At 32.8% G+C, this 22,487-nt stretch overlaps 2 protein-coding genes across 2 annotated transcripts; one reads left to right on the plus strand and one right to left on the minus strand.

The window, feature by feature from the left end:
• Positions 1-7,992: 7,992 nt before the first annotated feature.
• Positions 7,993-8,984, plus strand: LOC139841887 (F-box protein At5g07610-like). The gene is made up of 4 exons (XM_071832077.1): positions 7,993-8,335; positions 8,483-8,649; positions 8,755-8,883; positions 8,970-8,984. Exons 1-4 carry the CDS (start codon positions 7,993-7,995, stop codon positions 8,982-8,984), a joined length of 654 nt encoding a protein of 217 aa, XP_071688178.1.
• A 710-nt stretch (positions 8,985-9,694) lies between these two features.
• On the minus strand, positions 9,695-14,315 carry LOC139843985 (5'-adenylylsulfate reductase-like 7). Its single transcript, XM_071834175.1, has 4 exons — positions 13,923-14,315; positions 11,054-11,235; positions 10,805-10,929; positions 9,695-10,351 (listed from the first exon to the last, which is right to left on the minus strand). Exons 1-4 carry the CDS (start codon positions 14,085-14,087, stop codon positions 9,927-9,929), a joined length of 897 nt encoding a protein of 298 aa, XP_071690276.1. The 5' UTR covers positions 14,088-14,315; the 3' UTR covers positions 9,695-9,926.
• Between the last annotated feature and the right edge of the window lie 8,172 nt (positions 14,316-22,487).

Raw genomic sequence — 22,487 nt, forward strand, 5'->3', positions numbered from 1 at the left:
GGTGGCTCAGCGGGTCCCGACGTTCTTCGTCATTCTTCAAAAGGTTTCGTTGTTTATTCGGTAATGGTTTAGGTGCTTCTGGTCTTCCGGATCTAGGGTTTTCACCGTGTTGGTGGTGTTGTTTGTTTAACTTACCTTGTTTGTTTCCGCTTTTTACAGTACGCTGTGGGCTAGATTTCAGATTCTTGATGATTCGATTTTGTATTTTATTGATCTTCGGATCAATTTCACAATTTGTTTAGGTGCACATTACCGGATGCATATATTATTTATCACTATATACATCCGTGCAGTAACCAAATTTTTATGTAGTCAAAATCGTATGGGCCGAGTCAAATAATATGATCTGGTTTATCCCTCTTCAGCCCAATTTTTTGATATTCAATCTGTAAGGGAACATCATCTATATGTGGTATTACATTGTTAAGTTTCTTTTCGGAAGTAAGAGACGATGACACACCTTTGGTGATAGAATCTCCTTTCATGACTATTATAAGATACAATTTAGCGTCCAAGGCTTGTCAAAAGCTTTGTGATCTTGACTCGTCTACTCGAGTTGACCAAACATGTAATATTTTGAAATCATAGTGACTATTTTTGCAGAAAAAAAAAAGAAGAAGAAAAAAAAAAGAAATTAATGACTAAACTTGCAAGATGTAACCAATCATAGTGAATGTAATTAAGTTAAAAATAAACGATAATGTTATAATTCAGTAGGCTTATAACTACCTTTAATGGTTATAAGAACAAAGAGAGAAAAAGAGAGAAGAAAGAGAGAAGAAATATTGATATTGATATTTCAAGAGAAATGGTACACTTTAAATGGCTACCATACATGTCTATTTATAGTATAAAATATTACTATGCAAGAAATATAATAATAATAAAATTAACATCCAATCTAGATATTTTATAACACTCCCCCTTGGATGACAATTTTATTAGAGAATAACTAGTACTGCCTCGTTAAAAAACTTACTAAAAAAAACCCATTGGGATAAAACTTTAGCTAAGGGAAAAAGAGTGCAGCATAGAGTTGACTCCCCCTCAAGTAGGCAACGCCTGAGTTGTTACATCTTCTGAACATGCCTCATGCCAATATTATGAACGTGTGTTCTGAAAATAGCAGTTGGCAGTGCTTTGGTATAAAGATCAGCAGAGTTGTTGATTGAAACGTATCTCATTTTAATCTGGTTGTCTTTTACGAGATCTTGAGTATATGAGAAGAATCTGAGGTTTTCATCTAAAACTGTATCATCTAAATCTTTTATGTACAAGTTTAGCCCCTGTGATTTGTCTACAGTCTCCTTCATGGTTTGCTCAAACCCTTGTTTCAATTCCTATTCCCTTGTAGTCTTTTCTGAGCCTTACCAACATACCATTCTTTTCCATCAAACTTATGACCGTTAAGACCGTCTATGGCTTTGGCGCCTCGTCAGTATTTATATTTTGTTCAGTCACTTTTGATACTCTTCTTTCATTTGTATTATGCAAACTGCATTATCTTCATATATAGTTGTTGGTGAAGATAGTTGTTAGTCTTTTATAGCGTTCTAGTCCACAAGAATCAATAATGATTTGTGTCATTGATCTCAACCAAACACATTTTCGAGTAGTTTCATATAATGCAATCACTTCGTCATGATTTGATGATGTTGCAACAAGTGTTTGTTTTAAGAACGCCATGATTTTGTGGTACCTCCATTTAGGAATACATATCGAGTTTGAGATTTATCTTTATGAGGATTTGATGAATGACCTGCATATACATAATCAACCAAATCTTGTTTTGAAACGTTAGAATAAAATAATTTTAAATCAGCAGTTTCTCAAGGGTATCAAAATATGTGTTTGTCCTATTCCAATGTCTTTTTGTAAGGGCTGAGTTGAACCTTGTCAACAAAATAACTGCAAAAGAAATGTCAGGTCTTGTACAATTTGTAAGATACATAACAGTCCCAATTGTACTAATATATGGAACTTCTGATCCGTTAATATCTTTATGATCTTCACGGGGATGAAATGGATCAGTGTCAATATTGAGTGATCTAACAACCAATTGGTTTTATCTTTAAAAAAAATGTTTTAAAATCTTTTCAGTATAAGTTGTTTGATGTACAAGTAGACCATTAGGCATATGCTCAATTTGCAATCCAAAGTAATACTTGATTTTTTCAAGATTTTTTATTTCAAAATAATTCTTTAGAAGTTGAATAATTTCATAGATTTCTTTATTTGTACCTATGATATTAAGATCATCAACATAAACAGCTATGATCACATATCCGGACATTGTTTTTATAAAACATACGTGCAAAATAAGTTTATATGTATACCCTTTTTTTTATCAAGTAGTCATTTAATCGGTTATACCACATACGTCCCGTTTGTATAAACCCATTTAGAAATCTTTGTGATTTAATGGAATATATTCCCTTGGGTTTTACATTAGATGCTTATGATACCTTAACCCTTTAGGTATATTCATATATATCACTATTAAGTGATCCATACAGATAAGTAGTAACAACATTCATGAGATGCATTTAAATAACTACCAGGTTGATTAAGTATCTAATAAGTAATTGTATCCATTACAGGAGGATAAGTTTTTCTCCTAATTCATTTCTGGTCATTGTGAAAAATATTGAGTTACAAGTCTAGTTTTGCCTTGTAACTTCATTTGCACATTTCTTTTCAGATAAAAATTCATTTGTATCCCATACGTTTCAAATCTTTAAAAGTGATAACGATTGATCCGAAAACTTTTCTTTTATCGAGCGATTCTAATTCAGCTCGTATTGCTCCTTTCCATTGAGCTCAATCATGTCCATTTTGTATATTCAATGACAGATTTTAGTTCCAGATCATCATCTTTATTCATGATGTCATTGTAACATTATATGAAAATATCTCATAGAGATTTTAATTTAATTTCGGTTCCATAATATTGCATAATTTATCGCAATTTTAGTATTTACATTTATCAATATCCTCTGCAGAAGGAATATTGATTTGTGGTTCTTCTTGAACACTTTCTTTTACCTCATTATCAGCTGATTTTTTTTCGAGGATTTTTATCTTTGGAACCAATTGATCTTCCACGTTTGATGCGTGACAAAGACTCAACAGTGACATTATTGCCAGCTTTTGGAATTTCAGTTCGAGCTGGAGCATTTATCGCTGGTATATATGATTTAGTCACTTTTTTATATCTGTAAATGCATAAAGTAATTAATTTGCAAGTTCTTGCATATGCATTATTTTTGAACTTTCGTTTCACATTCTTTTGTGCGAGTTCAATATACCTTAATATGAAGCATCATTTTATTTATTTTTTTTACTTCACCCCCTAATCTAGGGAACAATGTTTTATTAAAATGACAATCAGCAAAACGTGCTGTAAAAAGCATCACCCATCATGGGTTCAATATATCTTATGATTGAAGATGTTTTATATCCAAAATATATTACCATCTTTCTTTGAAATAACATTTTATTGTGTTGTGGTGATACAATTGGAACATACACTGCACAACCAATGTTCTAAGGTGGAAAATATTTGGCTCTTGGCCAAAATCAAGTAGTAAGTGAAAATATTTATGACTTCCACATGGTATAATGCGAATTAATGTCGCAGCATGTAAATTTACATGTCCACATATAAATATTGAGAGTTTTGTACTCATTATCAATTGTCTATTTATTAGCTGCAAGCGTTTATCTATTGATTCAGCTAAACCAATTTTGTGTATGCACATGAGCAACTGGATGTTCAACAACAATCCCTGTAGATATATAATGATCATTAAATGCTTGAGATGTTAACTCACCAGCATTATCAAGTCTCATTCTTTTAATGGTGTAATCAGAATAATGTGTTCTCAATTTAATAATTTGTGCAAGAAACTTTGCAAATGCCATATTACGGCTTGATAACATACAAATATGAGACCATCCGCTAGATGCGTCTATTAGAACCATGAAATATCAAAATGGTTCACATGATGGATGAATTGGTTCATATATCTTACCTTGAATTCTTTCAAGAAACATTTGTGATTCTTTTTCACAATATACTTTTCATTAATCACTATATGTGCTTTCCATTAATCACCATATGTGTTTTTTTTTTCTTTCATAAATCACCATATGTGCTTTTTCATCATATATCCTTTTCACCATATACGCTTTTAATCATATGCGCTGTGTTTTTCACCATATGCGCTTTTAATCATATGCGCTTTTCATCATATGCGATGCGCTTTTCATCATATTCATCATATGCGCTTATTATATGCGCTACGCTTTTCATCATATGCGCTTTTTAATCATATGCGCTTTTTATGTGAATAGTAAATTAATTAATTTCGTTTTACTATTCATATGAATTAATTTCGATTTACTATTTTGTTAATTGAGTAATATATATACATCATATACTTGTGACTCCGAAGGCTCAAATGAATTTGACCATATAGTTATATGTTGTACCTTGCACATTAATTTTCAGTAGAATCTTTAGATGCATATTTTTTTCTTGATGAACTATTTGTTTCATATCTAGCTTAGGCAATTATTGTAAACATTTGGTCCCTATAAGAGCATTTATCTTTTAGACTTTTAGTTGATTTGTATTTGTCACAATTAGGGATAGCACCCGCGGGTCATGGATGCGGATTCATTGGATCCATTACCCGTACCCGCGGTTTTTTTTTTTTTTACTTTTGTAACTACCCCACTTGTAAATGTTTCAATTATATCCTAATTCTCCTTATCATGTTCACGGCCAAAATTAATCATAGTAGACTAATAATTCCAATACACATTTCCACAAATCACGGCTCATTAAAGAAAAAGGATATTGGTGGACCAAGAAAGGTTATGCTACCAATCAACCCATTCTTATTTTACGTACATGTGGGGTAAATTATATCAAGTGGTGCACTTTCATTTGATTAAATTATATATCACATTTAAACAGGCCACAAATTCCTTGTCATTATCAGCTTGTCGAGGGTATAATATTAATACTCGTCACTTGTTTCCAAACAACAATGTTAATAATTTTTGCAAGGATCCATTCAATGGTTTATGGTCGTTTGAAATAGAAAAAGAAATAACGTGGCATCAGTGGTGTTGTATGGTTGGGGTAATAGGTGACGGTTTTTTTTTTTTTGTTTTTTTTTTTTTTATATCAAATAACTGGAAATTTGGATTATTTTTTTTAAGAAACATCCAATTGAACCCTTGTTCGTTGAAACAATTTGACTATCTTTTTTAACTCCCCATTATTAAACGGGCCATTTTGATGCACACTCTTAAAAAAATAATTTGTTTTTTTAAGTTTTATTATTTAACCTCCTTTTTTCAACGGTCACGTTTTTAACAAAACATTTGACAAGTTTTGAAAAAAGTTTTTTTTTACTTTGCTTTCCCCCTTTCTATAAAACTCATTTAAACACTTTCTTTGTTTTTAAAAAAAACTTCCTTTTTTTTTACCTTACCTGTAAATTATAAATATATAAAAACTTTTTGTTTAAAAAAAAAAACTTTCTAGTTTTTAAAAGGCCACTTGACTAATTTTTTTAATTCTTTCACAACACCCGATATCGTGATCGTGACCTTTTACCAAATCAAGAGATATTCTTGATAAACTAAACACTGACTCGTGTTTGGAATTGTTGGCCACAAAAAAAATTTATTTGATGAAAGTATATTTTTTTTAATTATAGAAGGAGACCACTTCATTTTCAATACTTCATTTTTGACAAAAAGCTACTCCATTTTACCATTTCTTTTTTTTCTTATTTTAACTTTTAAGATTTACTTTTAATAAAAATACAAACTACTTTTTGTATTTTAACTTTTAAGATTTACTTTTAATAAAAATACAAACTACTTTTTTTTTTATTTTAACTTTTAAGATTTACTTTTTAATAAAAATACAAACTACTTTTTTTATTTTAACTTTTAAGATTTACTTTTAATAAAAATACAAACTACTTTTTGTATTTTAACTTTTAAGATTTACTTTTAATAAAAATACAAACTACTTTTTATATTTTAACTTTTAAGATTTACTTTTAATAAAAATACAAACTACTTTTTCTTATTTTAACTTTTAAGATTTATAAATTTAAGAATAAACATTAGTATGCATGAAATAAATAATGATTAATTGCATAAGTAATCATAAATGTTAGATAACATATAAAGACCCCATCGTATTCGTATTGATCGGAATTAATCTCGACCTATGGTACCGTGTTGTCAAATGACGTGTTGCGTACATAAAGTACCGTGTTGTCAAATGACGTGTTGCGTACAATCATGAGGTCTTATTAACATAAATATAAATGTTAGTGAAGTTAATAAGAGTTAGATTACAGAAAATATAATTCAGGCGGTATAACCGACCATATATAACTTAAATAACATAAATATAAATGTTAGTGAAGTTAATGAGAGTTAGATTACAGAAAATATAATTCAGGCGGTATAACCGACCATATATAACTTAAATAACATAAATATAAATGTTAGTGAAGTTAATAAGAGTTAGATTACAGAAAGTATAATTCAGGCGGTATAACCGACCATCTTAAATATAAATGTTAGTGAAGTTAATAAAAGTTAGATTACAGAAAATATAATTCAGGCGGTATAACCGACCATATATAACTTAAATAACATAAATAAGAATTTTTTTTTTGTTACCTTGATTAGTGACTTGTGCTTACTTAGATAAACCTTGATTATACGGAGCACTTCGTGAGGGAGAATGCTTAATTAAATCTGCCTATGTTCTTTTCATGAATATAAGAAGACATGATTTGAGATAATAGGCGAGTCGAAGTCATTTGTCTAATAATTGGTTTTCATAAAGTAGGACTCTTTTGTATGGCATAGTAGTGATTGATTTTTTAATAAAGTATTTATATTTTAACGTTCCACATGACAACAAGAAAAGTAGAGGAGTATTGTGGACCGGATTTTGTGTACAATACACTGGTTAAATGTTGCAAACATTTGGCAGAGTGTGGTGTAAATGGAAAAGATCAAATAAAGGTTCGATTGATCTCAATTTTTTTTTTCTTCAGAATATGATATAATAATATTTTTTTTATGATTTATGATATGAATGAATTGAAATATGAAGAGGAAGAAATGCAGGAGATGTAACCCGATGAGTATAACTCAGTAGTGGAAGAAATCAAGCTGATAAATTCTTGATCAGAAGACACATCGGAGGTTTCTAGATCTTCCGACGGTTTTAGCAGCGGAGGACGGTGGCCTGCGGGAGCTCTTCGTGCTGATAACGTGTTATAATTCAGTAGGCTTATAACTACCTTTAATAGTTATAAGAACAAAGAGAGAGAAAGAGAGAAGAAAGAGAGAAGAAATATTGATATTGATATTTCAAGAAAAATGGTACACCTTAAATGGCTACCATACATGTCTATTTATAGTATAAAATATTACTATGCAAGAAATATAATAATAATAAAATTAACATCCAATCTAGATATTTTATAACAGATAACAACTTTTAAAATCGATAGTAACCAACTTCTAAAACGTGTGGTACATGATACTCATGGTCCACGATTTATTCTGATAACTCCTACTTCTTCGGTTGACCAAGCAATTTCCATCTGACCAAATAATTTGACACGTATAGAATTAAAATTCCAACACAATAACCACATTTTTAGGTAGTCAAAATCGTATGGGTCGGGTCATATAATATGATCTGGTGTTTCCCTCTGCAGCCCAACTACAATGCTAGATCTGCCCATATTAAAACTCACTTCATCTAGGGTTCCAAACTTACTTTGTTCTTCGTGGTTATATAAAAGTTACGGTTTTTTTGCCAAAAAAAAACCAAAAAAAAAAAAACTTACTTTGTTCTTTAATTTCTTCATATCGTATATATATGATATATATGATATATCACTAGTTTCCATGAGCACGATTGCATGTTCAAAGATGAGTTTAACGACTACTTCAGCCGAATTAGCTCCTCATGATGACATATTGACACAAATTTTACTCCAATTACCGGTTCGATCAATTCTTCTATTCAAATGTGTATCTAAATATTGGCAGTATCTCCTTTCAAGTCCTCGTTTTGCTCTTCTTCATCGAAACCTTAACGTTAATCTTATCTCCCCATCAAGTTTATTTATACGAAAGAGTCTGTCATTTTGGGAAGAAAAGAGTTATTATATTATTGTTTCGCTCGATCCTGAGAAGCCTGTCAAACCTCCTTTTAAATTCTTAGATTTTATTAAGTCCTTTGATCATATGCAGGAGTTTCCATTTACACCAGGTATGCTTAAAGTTGTGCAATCTTCAAATGGGTTATTGCTAATTCGCACCAAGATAATGAATAATATTTACTTTTATGCTTTTCAAAAAAAAAAAAAAAAAAAAATTTACTTTTATGTTTACAATCTTCAATGCACGGCAATTCCAGAATTTGATAGTGTTGATGGTGTTCCTTGCGGTATGACTTTAGTTTTTGATCCACTTGAATCTCCTCAATATAAACTTGTATGTGTCCGCATGTATTCGGATGATGTTTCTGGACGTATAGAGGTTTACTCATCCGAAAGTAAGAGTTGGGTGGCTTCTGCAAATCAGGTTTTTAAGTATAAATTCAGTCTGTTTCACAAGTGTATGGCTGGAGTGTATTGGAACGGTGCAATTCATTGGGCATATCAGTCATGGCTTTTTTTTTATCTTAAGATCAATGAGAATCATGTCCGTATAATTCCTTTACCTCTACCTTGGGATACGTGCCATATTTATCCGACTCTATATGAATCTCGTGATTCTTTGTTGTTTTTCGATAAGTTTTATTTTTGGTGCACTAAGGTTGGTATTTACGCGTTGGAAGGCAGACAACGCTGGCTGGTCCAAAATGTATCATGTCAACTTTATTTTGTATCTTTATTCTGTAGGGGAGCATCACCTAAGTTGTGAATATGTAGTATTACATTGTTTCTTTCCGGGAGTAAGAGATGATGACGCATTCTTGGTGATTGAAACTCCTTGAAAGGCTATTATATGATGCAATTTAGCGTCCAAGACTTGTCAAAAGCTTTTTGATCTTGACTCGTCTAATCGACTTGGAACTTGTACAGAGATATGGCTTCAAGGTCTTCATGCTTTTCCTTTTTTTGAAACTCTTTCTCATGTCTGATTTTATATATATGAATTGAAGATCATTCATTCAAAACTTAATTGATTTATAGTTAGTGTGCGGGCGTTGTGTTTTGTTGGTTTATTGCTGTTTTCGTTTTTACTTGCTACTAACTTATCTTGCTTTCTAATTTGTTCTCAATTACTTACTTTTGTTCAAGTCGTTTATCTTTATTGATTGATATCATAGTTGAACTATGATATTGTAATATTCAATGGCTTTGTTTATGCTCTTTCACAAGTTTTTTTTTTTTTTTTTCTATCATGTATGTAGCTTAGGTATTGAATGAAGTAGGTACATATTCCAGAGTTAATTGTAAATCAATTTGCCATCATCAAGTTAGCAGTTAATCATCATTTGATTAACGATCAAAACAGAAGAAATACTTATCATTTATGCAAGTACCGAGTATTTTGCAAGTTATGTTGGAACCATGTCTGCTAAGTCAAAATATACTATATACTACTCGTATATGACAACATATACCAAAAACAATCTGGTAGTATTTATTCTTATGGGTGTATATCAAACTGAGATAAATCAGGGTTTAACTCTATTACTTTGATACATGATATACAAGAAGAAGAAAAAGATCAGATTGTATCTCGAATTTACAAACGCTTCTACTTTCACGTTACTAAACCACAGTCCCAAAATGACCCAGCATAAACAAAGAAAAGATATAACATGCTCATTCCAGATACGCAACGAAAGTCTAAAACTTTCCTCCCTGTGATGAAGACGTCTTGCCCAATGAGAACGATGCCAATGATGAAGTCCATGCCCGAGCGCTTCTAGCTCCATTATGAAAGGGCCTGCTTTTAATAAGCTTTAGTTTGTTAAACAACCGTTCGACATCGACCACATGAAGAACACGTGCCAAAAGCTGTCTTGATTCTCCAAATATTGAAAGGTTCAAGTGAGGAATGTATGCAAGCCACAGAGCGATAAGGTTCGATACCATATTTGGAAAGAGGTATAGAAGTGCCTTTAAGAAGATGAAGAGCAGGGAAAATATGAGATAGGGTTCTTTCGAGACTATATTTTTCAATTGGGTATTGTTGTGGGACTCGAAAATTCTAGACTTGTTTTCTGGGAAGACGGTTTGATCTGCAGTTAAATCGATTACAGGCTCAAGTCCTGTAAAACGTAGCATATACTGATCAAGCTTATACAAAACTTATGGTTAGAAAGTAGAAACTATTGTATATATGCCATAGTGGTCCCAGCCAGGTAATCCAACCACAAGATATCACAATATCCTTGTACAAAAAGACTGACCACGTGTACGTAAGGATAAAAAGATAACGAACTTGAGTCAAAATTCTATTTGAAGTATCCAACTTACTTTTTTGATAGAAAAAAAAATAACCATCATATTTTAGAAATTTCAATTTAAGGTCACATTCAAATGTCCACAACTCCACATCAATCCTACGTCAAAATCTGGTAACATGGTTTATCGGAAAGTTTGGAGGGTTTTAACGAAACTTTAACAATTTTTCCTTGAAAAAAAAAAATGTTACTTGAAACAGAAACTTGACCAATGTCGTTTTATCATTTTATGCTCTTTACCCAATACAAAAATGGTACCTGTTGCTTTTTTATAGAAGTGCAAAAGCGAAGTAAGGTCTTTTGGGCCATGGTGTCGCATTCTGGTTGTCTTGTTCACCATCAAAATGGAAGGAACGCCATGAATGCCATATCTTGAGAAAACACTGCATGTGTTGGATGAATATGGAGAGTAAGTCTGAATAAACACCTTCAGCATTTCTTACTAATATAAAAAGAAAACTCAGAGTTCAATATATATATTGCTCTAACAAATAATAAACAACTTACATTGGTAGAACTGAAGACTGTTCAACCATAACATGCTTGATTTGTGGGTACATTGAACTGAGGGTATTGAATTTGGGTTGAACGTCATTAGAAAATGGACATGAAGAAGCATAGAACAATATGGACACGAATGAATTCATCTGACTGGAACTCAAAACCTTGTCAAGAGACTCTTCATTCACCTGCAGAGAAAGATTACATTTAAGCTTTAATTAATCAAAATAAACTGTTCATACACAACAACAACAACAAAAAAACCCAATACCACATAAGTGGTGTATGGGGGAGGTGAGATGTAGACAATCCTTCCCCTATCCGAGAATAAAGACAAGTCATTTCTTCACCCAGAGTGAAACACTCTCAAAAGTAGAGAAAGTCATCCCTCTCTCTATTCGACTTCGACGGATAAAGAGATTGCTTCCGAGAGGACCTCCGGCCTTTAAGTAGGAAAAAGTTTAAAAAGAAATAAAAATAATAAAATAAAAATAATTAGACGCCATGAAAATGGTAGAATCAAATTTCCATGGGTTTTAACTCCTGTCTGGAATTTAATTTAGGCTCTAAGAGTCAGTCAAGTCGCCAATACACAGGGATGATCTTTCAAAGTATTCAGTTTTCCTGCCCAAGTAATCTAAGCAAACTGCTGAATGGTTTTGACTTTTAGCCAATCAAAAGAACAACAATTTTATTCAAACACTTAAATATTTAAATGGACCCACTGACCAGTATCGTACTTACCAACCTATTATTATATATAAGTTCCAAGGGTTCACAATAACAGCTTATTTCTGCATGGGAAATGCATAACTAATAACATGACCAGCAAAAGTAGCATTGACAATATGAAAACACAATAAATTACACCCAAATGAGCTTAATACCATTATAAATTAGGACGTGCTTGGTTGGGGTGTTAGGGGGTGGATATGGGAATGATAACGGATAATGGTGCTTAGTATGGATAATGGTGCTTAGTATACTACATTACTACTGGTATAATGCAATGCCTCATTAGCCATTGATGGTAATCACTCAATCCCCATCAAATTGGGGGAAATGGGTATCATTACCTAAAACCTATCATTATGCCGACATATAACCTTTATATCTCAACTCGTCAACCAGTTTTGTGGGATTGCCTTTCGTACTCTCGGGGTGTTTAACTCTGGGTGGAGAAATGACTTCTCTTTATTGTAGGATAGGGGAAGGATTGTCTACATCTTACCTCCCCCATACCCATACCCCACTTTTGTGGGATTGGATTTGTTGTTGTGTCATCAACCAGTAAAGCGGATACCCACCAACCCGTTCAACATTTTAGGTCAAATACGGGTCATAGGAATACTATGTTATATATAGCTTGGATATTACAGAAACATTTCAAAATAAAAATCATAATGACAGTCTACGAAGCCCCAAATCGCGACAAGAAAACGTTCCATCACAGGAATAATAATAATAAGGTTACTAAATAAGTATTCATGGAAAAACTCTTGTTGGGTAAAAAAGGTCGGTCCCTTTGATGAATTTTACATACCAAATTCAGATTGACCTTTTCACGTGTACAATGTGGAAGTTTTGACATGAATCCAATCCAGTAAAAAATCATAAAATGCGACGATGGACAACACAAAAAAACAAAAATCACGTGTATGGGACAAGCCCTTTTCTCTTTGGTTCCTATTAATAGACTACTATGTATACCTTATAATGTTGTATATGAAAGAAGCCCTCTTCTCTATTGTTCCCTTTTCTACACTAAGGTTTACCTTCTAATATCCAATACTTGTATCAGTTTTACAATATAACTATTTCAATGAGAAGACTAAAAAAACATAACCTTCACCTCAACTTGTATAAAAAAAGCCCTCTTTCCTAGTATTCCTTTTTCTAGACTAGGGTTTTACCTTCTAAAGTTCTAATATCCAATACTTGTATCAGTTAGTTTTACGATATAACTATTAAAATGTAAAGACTAAAAAAAACACGACCTTCACCTCACCTCAACTCTCTCTCTCTCTCTCTCTCTCTCTCTCTCTCTCTCTCTCTCTCTCTCACACACACACACACTCACTCTTCATGACCCTGATCTGAAAATTCTATTTTTCTCATTTTCCCTTTCATTGACATTCGATACACTTCATAACATGTCATAAAAGCTTAGGCTCATTAAAAAAATTGCAGCGTTAAACCCTAAAGCTGAAAATAAGTAGATTTGAAATAGATATTCTCTCTAACTGCCATCATGTAATATCAATGAGCCAAGGATCATAGGCGAACAACAACTTTTAGTTACACATACTCCATATGCCCATAACAAGTCATATTAGAAACCCATCAAACATGAAACTCAAAACATTATTTTTCTTTTCTCATGTGTTTTCGCGCTAAACAATAACATTCTACGGAGTAGTTTTTTGACTAAGCAACATATAGTTTTATTACTCAATCTCAGATGGCTAGGAGCTTGTGGCGTCCATTAGATTCAGTTCATTTTGTGTGCTTAGAAATTCCAGAAAGAGCTAGTTCCATAAGATTAGCAAAACCTAAAAAGCCGAGCGAAATCCAATATTTTTTTTTAATTTGGAAAAACATCAATTAAAATTACAACACATTCTCAGATAGCCCTATCAAAAACTCATCCAATACAGCAAACTATCTAATTGATATTCACAAGTTTCCAACATGTATCAATTTCTATACAACCAACAGTAATAAACAGCAGTATATAATACGGAGTACAATATACAATAATAATTTGATTATAAATTACCCAAAACCTAATTCAATATAAACACAAATTCGTGTAAAACGTGTATCAAATTATCAGTTATCATATAAATACACAAACAATTTTAAAACGATGTACCTCAGACGGCCATGAATACATGATGGAAGTAGGGCATTGAAGCTTCAAATCATTAAGGAACGGTGTCGTTTGAGGACACGATAACGATGACAACGCGAACGATGAACACGGAAACATTATGTTCAACATCAGCAACCACGTGAAATATTTCATCGGTGACGTCATTCCAGCTGGAAAAGTTCGTACCTTGTTTTCGGATCTATGTATACGATTTTGGCTGTATACGATTCAGATAACAAAATTAGAGGTTGAGGGAGATGAAAGTCATACGGGTTTTTGTTAAAAAGATGCAATGATTTGGGAATTTTGTGTAATTTGGAAATTAGGGCTCCGGAGAAGGGTTGGTGTTTGATTGACCGGAGAATGATGGCGACGACTAATAAGGTGGCCCATAAGTTGCATCCGGATCCAACACGAACCAAATCCGATAAGTATTTTTAAGTTAATTTCACAATTAAAATTAAATAAATTAAATTCTTGCAGGTCTTTAATTTTCAAATTTGACTTTATATAATTTTAGTTTATTTATAAAATATTTAATAAAATTTATATTAATAGATTGGTTTTTGAATATATTTTCACTGCTATAATATTTATTAAATATTATATAATATAATTTTAATTTAAAGTTGGAAAAAAAAATTTAAAAATTAAAATATGACAATTAATATGAGATGGAGAAAGTAATAATTTAAATAAATTTATCAATATATGTTATCTAATAAAACATAGTTGATCCCCAAGCTACCGACTCCTATTCTGTATATATGTTGGTTTTTGATGTAGTTGAGCATGATGTCACTATACGGTGAATTCTAAATTTCTAATCATGTCATATACCTTAAAATGTTTATATTATCGTATTTTAAAATTAAATAATATAATATGTTAACAACATTTTAATATTGTAGGAAAATTGATCAAAATACACTTTTTTAAGGCTTCAAACAAAATACATTTTTTAAAAAAAATTGTCTTTTTACACCATTCGGTAGACGGGATTTCTGTCTACCACATTTATATGTCGTCTACTATTATTTTTACAAAGTAGTCGACAGTTTTTTCGTCGACTACTCAATAAAGGTGGTCTACTACGTAGTAGACGAAGTTATAAGGCAGTAGACGTAACCATGGTAGACTACCTAAAAAACATTTAAATATTAACTTTTGTTGCTTAGGTCAATAACACACATTTATTTATTACACAACATTTGTCTCACACACCATTTATTACACAACAAATAAGATAAAACACAAACAGACAACATAAGTAACATATAAAAGATCCACGACAATTAAACATATCTAAACAACATAGAAGAATCTGTTGGTTGAATGTGGGTTAATACACTAAACAATAAACTTAAGTATGATTAACCAAAGTGTAATTAACCAAAGAATATATTTTGATGATGACACATACATATGCATAAGTGATGACTGACATCTTAACATAAAACACGCAAGGTGATAGTGCTCCAAATGATCATATATTTAGTCACAATATCCTTCCAATATGTAAAGTTTTTAGTTGTAATTATTCTATATTTAAGTTGTAATCGTTTAAATAAATAAATGCGAAGACGAAGCATGAAGATTAAAGAATTGAAGAAAAAGCGTCCTAAAACTGGAAAAGGGTCCTTAAAGCCATAGTGCACTCAAAAGCGTCCCAAAAATTGAGTTAAAAGACTTGCGCGGATTTTGGGAGTTAAGGAAAATAATTTTCAGTGCAAATTACAAATTGCGAAACGCAAAGTACAAGATATTAAATAGTACGAAAGGACGTTCGAAAATCCGGAACCAGGACCTGAGCCAACTATCAACGCGCGACGCAACGGGCCGAAAATTATGAGTCAACTATGCACAAGAATATAATATAATATTTAAATAATTATATAAATTATTTATATATTATATATATTTAAATAATACGTCGACAAAGAAGAAAACAAAGCAATGTGGCTGGATCCAGCTGGCCATGCGATCGCATGGCCTGGAAGCTATTTTTCCATGCGATCGCATGGAGTGAAATCTCAGGCCACATCTATAAATACCAGGCTTCTGATCGAGTAAAAACACAACAACATAATAATAATAATACTCCTCTGTAATAATATATATATATATATATATATATATATATATATATATATATATATATATATATATATATATATATATATATATATATAGTGTAGTTTTATATTAGATTAGTTTTGGGTTATGCAAAGGTTATTTTACGGGTTTTAAAGTCGGAGCTCTGTCCGTGTAACACTACGCGATAAATAATCAATGTAAGCTATGTTCTCCTTTTTAAATTAATGTCTCGTACTTAAGTTATTATTATGCTTATTTGAGCCGAAGTAATCGTGATGTTGGGCTAAATATTAAATACGGGGTAATTGGACTTTGGACCATAATTGGAGTTTGGACAAAAGAACGACACTTGTGGAAATTAGACTATGGGCTATTAATGGACTTTATATTAAATTAACGATACCTCGTTAATTTAATATAAAGGTTACAATTTGGCGTATCTATATATAACCACATACGCTTAATCGGATACGATGGGCGGGATATTTATAAATACAATTAATTGTTCATTTGACCGGACACGGGGATGGATTAATAGTCAATGGACTCATTAAAACAGGGGTGGATTATATTCAAGGATAATTGGTGTAATTGTTAACAAAGTATTAAAACCTTGGTTTACACACAGTCGATAACCTGGTGTATTCATTAAACAAAGTATTAAGACCTTGTTACAGTTCGAATCCCCAATTAGTTAGAATATTTGACTTCGGGTATAAGGTTAAATTTGCCGAGCATTTTATAATTATGACCGATGAACTATTATGGACAAAAACCAGATAGGTTTCAAATACATCCAGGACAAAGGACAATTAACCCAGGGTAATAAATAATCAAAACGTCAAACATCATGGTTACGGAAGTTTAAATAAGCATAATTATTATATTGTTATTTATTTTACGCACTTTAATTATTGTCATTTATATTTACGCTTAAGTTTTAAAATCGACAAACCGGTCATTAAACGGTAAACCCCCCTTTTATATATTATTATATATAATTATATATATTTTGTACAAATATAGTTAATTAAAATATAGTGTGAAATAAGCCATCTCCCTGTGAAACGAACCGGACTTACTAAAAACTATACTACTTTACGATTAGGTACACTGCCTATAGTGTTGTAGCAAGGTTTAGGTATATCCCATCTGTAAATAAATAAATAAATATCTTGTGTAAAATTGTATCATATTTAACAGTATTACGTTGTAAAAATAATACTATTTCCTAGTACAGCTCGCACACATCAAGTTTTTGACGCCGCTGCCGGGGAACTCGGCGAAACGCTATATTTTTAATATATATTTGTGTAAATATTTTTATATATAATTTTTAGAAAAACAATATAAAATCTATAAAAAAAAACTGGAATCCAAGCCCATGCGATCGCATGAGCTGGCCGTGATAATTCCATTCGATCGCATGGTAAACTCTGACACGCCTGATCAAACCCTATTCCAGCATTAATTACGTATTATTAATTATTATTATTATTTAAACCCTAATTAGGGTTACATTTAATAATAATTTGTTTTAGTTTTTAATTAATTTGTATTATTTAGTTTAATTAGTTTTATTAATATATAAAAATTAATACTTTTATAAATAAATAATATAAAAATAATATTTTTATAAAAATTGTACTTCTTACAACTTTAAGTATATTTTTATATTTTGTATCTTTTTATTTGTTTTAGTGTAATATTTGTATTTTTCGCTCGTAATTAGTTTTAAGACATAGTTTTTGCCGTAGTTATTTTTTATTTCTAGATTTTTAGGCTTTGTCGTAAAATCCTTTAAGTGCTTTTTCTTTAGAATTAAGATTTAGGCGCTTTAGAATTTTGCGACGCCGTTTTTCGCTTTAATTTTTTTAGTGCCTTATAAGTAATTGCCATTTTCTGAATAAAATTGCATTTACCTTTAGACCTTTAGGCGCAACTTTTTAGATTTAGTTTTTAGACTTTTAAGTTTCGACGTTTTTCTTTCTTATTTTTATTTTTCGACGTTTTTCGACGCGTAATCTTTTTCTTTCTTATTTCTCGACACGCTAGTTTTTAGGACATAGATTTTTATTTTCCAAACGAAAAATTATTATAAGCGGTTAAATTGATAGACATCCAAATTTTCTGCTTCGTAGTAATAGTTGGATTTGTTAGTGGCTGAGTTGTGAGCTTCCGATTTAAAGGGTTCTGGCTCCCTGCTGCATCTATTGGCTATTCGAAACGTGGGCAAAAGCAGAAAAGTCTATTAATTTGATAACTTATATAATTTTTATTTTTATAACTAATAGGATAATTAGTAAATGCACCACATTGTAGCTAAAATTTGGTAATAAGCGCATTATGGAAAATCTCGAGAATATTTTGGAAACTCTTTATGACATCCGAAATCAATTTAATCAATACTCTCAAACGGGTGTTGATGACAATTCGTTCGGTCAATCTTGGATCACGAATGATGAAACAATAACCGGTTGTGAAATCTGTGGAGATTATCACTCAACATGGGAATGTTATTATTACGTTCCTATAGAAAAATTATGCACCCATGGAACCGGAATGGAATGATTATAAGGAATACAATTCTAATTGAGATTATTATCAAGAATATATCCAAACTCAACAACCAGAAGACGAGGAAAATTATGTGCCTGAAAATTCTTTAGATTATATGAAAATCAAAATCGAAGAACTTGATGCTCAAAATGAACAAATGAGAGAGTTTGTAAATAGGCAAGCTGAAACTCTATCAGATTACACACCTGTTAATCTGAGGAGTATTGTGCAAGAAAATCTCATATCATCGAATTTTGACGAATTCGAGAGCTCCGAAATCACCAACTATCCCGATGATACTTTTTATTCAGCTTTACCAATTTCACAACATATCGACACATTAGCCTCTACCGATGAAATCATCGATCAATCAATGAATGAAGAAGAAGTAAGGGTGATAAATTGGTACTCTTGGGAAAACGATAACATTACCTCCGAGACCAAAGTGGTGGGACCGATAAGTACCATTAATAAAAAAGAATCTACTTCGATCCCAAAATTCACCATTCCACAACCTTCCAAACCAATATTCTCAATAGACGAGTCATCTACCGAAGATGAACTACGAGCTGTAATAGATAATGACACCTCGAATTTCACCCAATTGGGTAATAGAGGTGAAAACTTTGATCCCGAGAATAAAAGGAAGGAAATGTTAGGAATTGTCCACCCTATAATATGTATGTCGGTGTATATCGATCCATTTGACCAGGAACCAGAAAAGAGACATATCCATTTACTAAAAGCTACACTTAAAAAAGAATTAAGTAGTGATGATCGGGTGGTTCTAAACTTTAAACCCATTGATATATTATACACCACCCGAGACGTAAATAACTGGCTCACTATTCTAATTCGTGGAACTTATTCTACCGACTTCACATGTCGTCAGCTAAGTGTGGGGAAGTCTAACCCCACTTAACGTTAAATTAGGGGTTCGGGTTAGTGCATAACTCGTTAATAAAAATGCACGATTAGGGTAAAAGACGCATTTTCAAAAATTAGCGAACAGTTCAGAAAAGCAACCGTTTTTGAAGAAAACACGTGTGATAAAACAAGAAGGAATGAACGATTAGGTGCACTATCTATCATTCGACGAGCTTTGTAATTACAAACTGGGTATTTTTAATCACTTTTCTACACTAATCACCCTCATAAATTTATAATTATAGTCTGATTTCATGCAAATGAGGGCATTGCATGATCTCAAGTGTGGGGAAGGGTTATAATGTGACACCGCTATTTTTTTTTTTCACATACGTGGCGGAAGCATAATATTAATTAATTACGATATCAACATTTGTACAAACCGATGTCACGTGTCATTAAAACAATTTACATATTAATAGGAAGAGACGTAAATACATTCTGTTTTCAAAGGTACACGGTTCATATTCTAAAAGACCACATCAGAGTTAACCCTGTCAAACATAACATCATCATGCCCGTCTTCTCCCAAAAGCACTATCTACAAAAGCTAACAACCTGCAGGGAGGAGATGGAGGGGAATTAGCACGAAGCTAAGTGAGTACGACTAACTACAGGCCATAGCATACATAAGTGTTATACTAATCATGTCACTTAGTCTAACACACAAACATCACCCAAGTGCCGTCTACAGAGACTCTGGCGGCTCGGCCAAACCATTAACCACCAGCTGATCGGACTGGGGCTTACCAGAAGTTCCTCCACCACCGTATGTATATACATAATCCACACGCGACGGACGCGTCATTCACATATATATACACCACGGCTGTCTAGGCAACCACATGAGGAACCCAACCCGCAGGTTGATCTCTCCTACCGAGGCCACCACACAATAGGGACGCACTGGGCTCCAGCAGACAAGCATCAACCAACATGCAGTCATCACAATGTACCAACTATCCACAACAATAAGTATATCTAACAAGCATGGCAGTCATAATATAACATGCTACTATATACTATATACTCCAGTTAGTCCCACTCACCGATTACCAGCAAACGAGAAGGTGTTCAGCTATCTAATCACTGAACCTTCTCTTTCTCCTTTTCTCCTGAGAAATACATATACACGAGTTAGTTTATGTCCATAAACACCAAATAACACAATACAGAAAATTTTGTCAGAAAACTGTCCGCTAAAATTTTTCTCCTTAACACTTATGCACTTTCAAAATTTACATTCAAAATTTACATCATAAACATCAAAATACAAACGGGCAGCAAAACGGCTAAAAATCAACACTTAGGTAAAATATTCTGCCCTGGATACTCAGTCGGTCGACTAACACTGACAGTCGGTCGACTGTCTACACAATCGGTCGACTGACCCTCTCAGTCGGTCGTCTCACTTGGTATATCATCAATCGGCCGAAGGTAATTCTCAGTCGATCGGTTGTCATCGTCAATCGGTCGGTTCACCCTAGGTCGGTCGACTGTCGACCGACAGTCGGCCGACTGTGTTCATCTTCTTCAGAAGCAGAACACAAGTTACGGACTTCAAGCTAAAATCGTCAAAACTTGATCTAGAGCTCATTTTCGACACCAAAACTTACCACAACTCAATCACTACATGTTATAGACTATAAACCCACAAAGTTTGGACTATAACAACATCAAATTCATGGGTTTTGACACAAAATCAAGCTTTTTACAAAACTTACACAAAACTATGAATTTAACCACGAATTGAACACAAAAACACATGTTTCTTACCTTGTTAGAATCAGTAGACAACAAAGAACACGATTCCAAGAACAATTTGAGCTCAAGAACTAGTTTTAGCAATTAGGGTTTCAAAGGGGAAGAATTTAGGTACGGGGTAATATTTGGGAAGGGTCTGGAAAGTGCAAGAAATGCACTGCATAAGGCATCAAAAGTGGGTTAAAATCCCACACTGTGTGGCACACGGGTATTTATCAGTTATCTGATATCTTTCGTACATCATTTGGCAACCCAAACGAAGTCCAATTTAAATAAACAAACCTGTTATGTGACCCTTGTCACAAACTGGTCCTAACCTCATCATTAAATAATACCAAACATTAAATAAAAATAAAAGCATATAATAACACTACACTAACTTAAGGGCATTCTAGTAATCTTACATCTAGGCCCACTTGAGGATGTTACAAATCTTCCCCCTTAAGAAGATTCCGTCCTCGGAATCTGGTCAAGGTCAAACAAATGGGGATAGCGCACCCTCATTAACTCCTCGGTTTCCCACGTTAGGTTGGAACCTAAACTGTGTCGCCACTCTACTAACACCATTGGAATCAGCTTCCTTCTTAACTTGGTGACTTTCTTGTCCACTATCTTAATCGGCTCTTCCACTAATTTCTTACTTAAATCCACTTTCAAATCCTTCAGCGGAAGAATCAAACTTTCATCATCTACTTTGCACTTTCTCAAGTAGCACACATTAAACGTATTGTGAATTCCTGCTAACTCTGACGGAAGATCTAGAACAACAGTCTGATCGTTCAAAATCTCTGTGATCGGAAAAGGTCCAATAAATCTCGGCGCTAACTTACCACGTTTACCAAATCTGATCACTCCCTTCCATGGCGAAACTTTCAAATAAACACGATCACCTACATTAAATGTCACCGGACGTCTGCGCGGATCAGCATATACCTTTTGTCGATCTCTAGCTGCCTTTAATTTCTCACGTGCAATTTCAACTTTTTCTGCAGTTATCTGAACAATCTCGGGACCTGCAAATTGTTTCTCGCCTGCTTCTAACCAACACGTAGGAGTTCTGCATTTTCGACCATATAACATTTCATACGGTGGCATTCCGATACTCGAATGATATGAATTGTTGTAAGCAAACTCTATCAATGGAAGATGTGAATCCCAAGAACCACCATATTCTAAGACACATGCTCTTAACATATCTTCTAATGTCTGAATTGTCCG

The sequence above is a fragment of the Rutidosis leptorrhynchoides genome, chromosome 4, assembly GCF_046630445.1.
Source record: "Rutidosis leptorrhynchoides isolate AG116_Rl617_1_P2 chromosome 4, CSIRO_AGI_Rlap_v1, whole genome shotgun sequence".
Taxonomy (NCBI): Eukaryota; Viridiplantae; Streptophyta; class Magnoliopsida; order Asterales; family Asteraceae; genus Rutidosis; species Rutidosis leptorrhynchoides.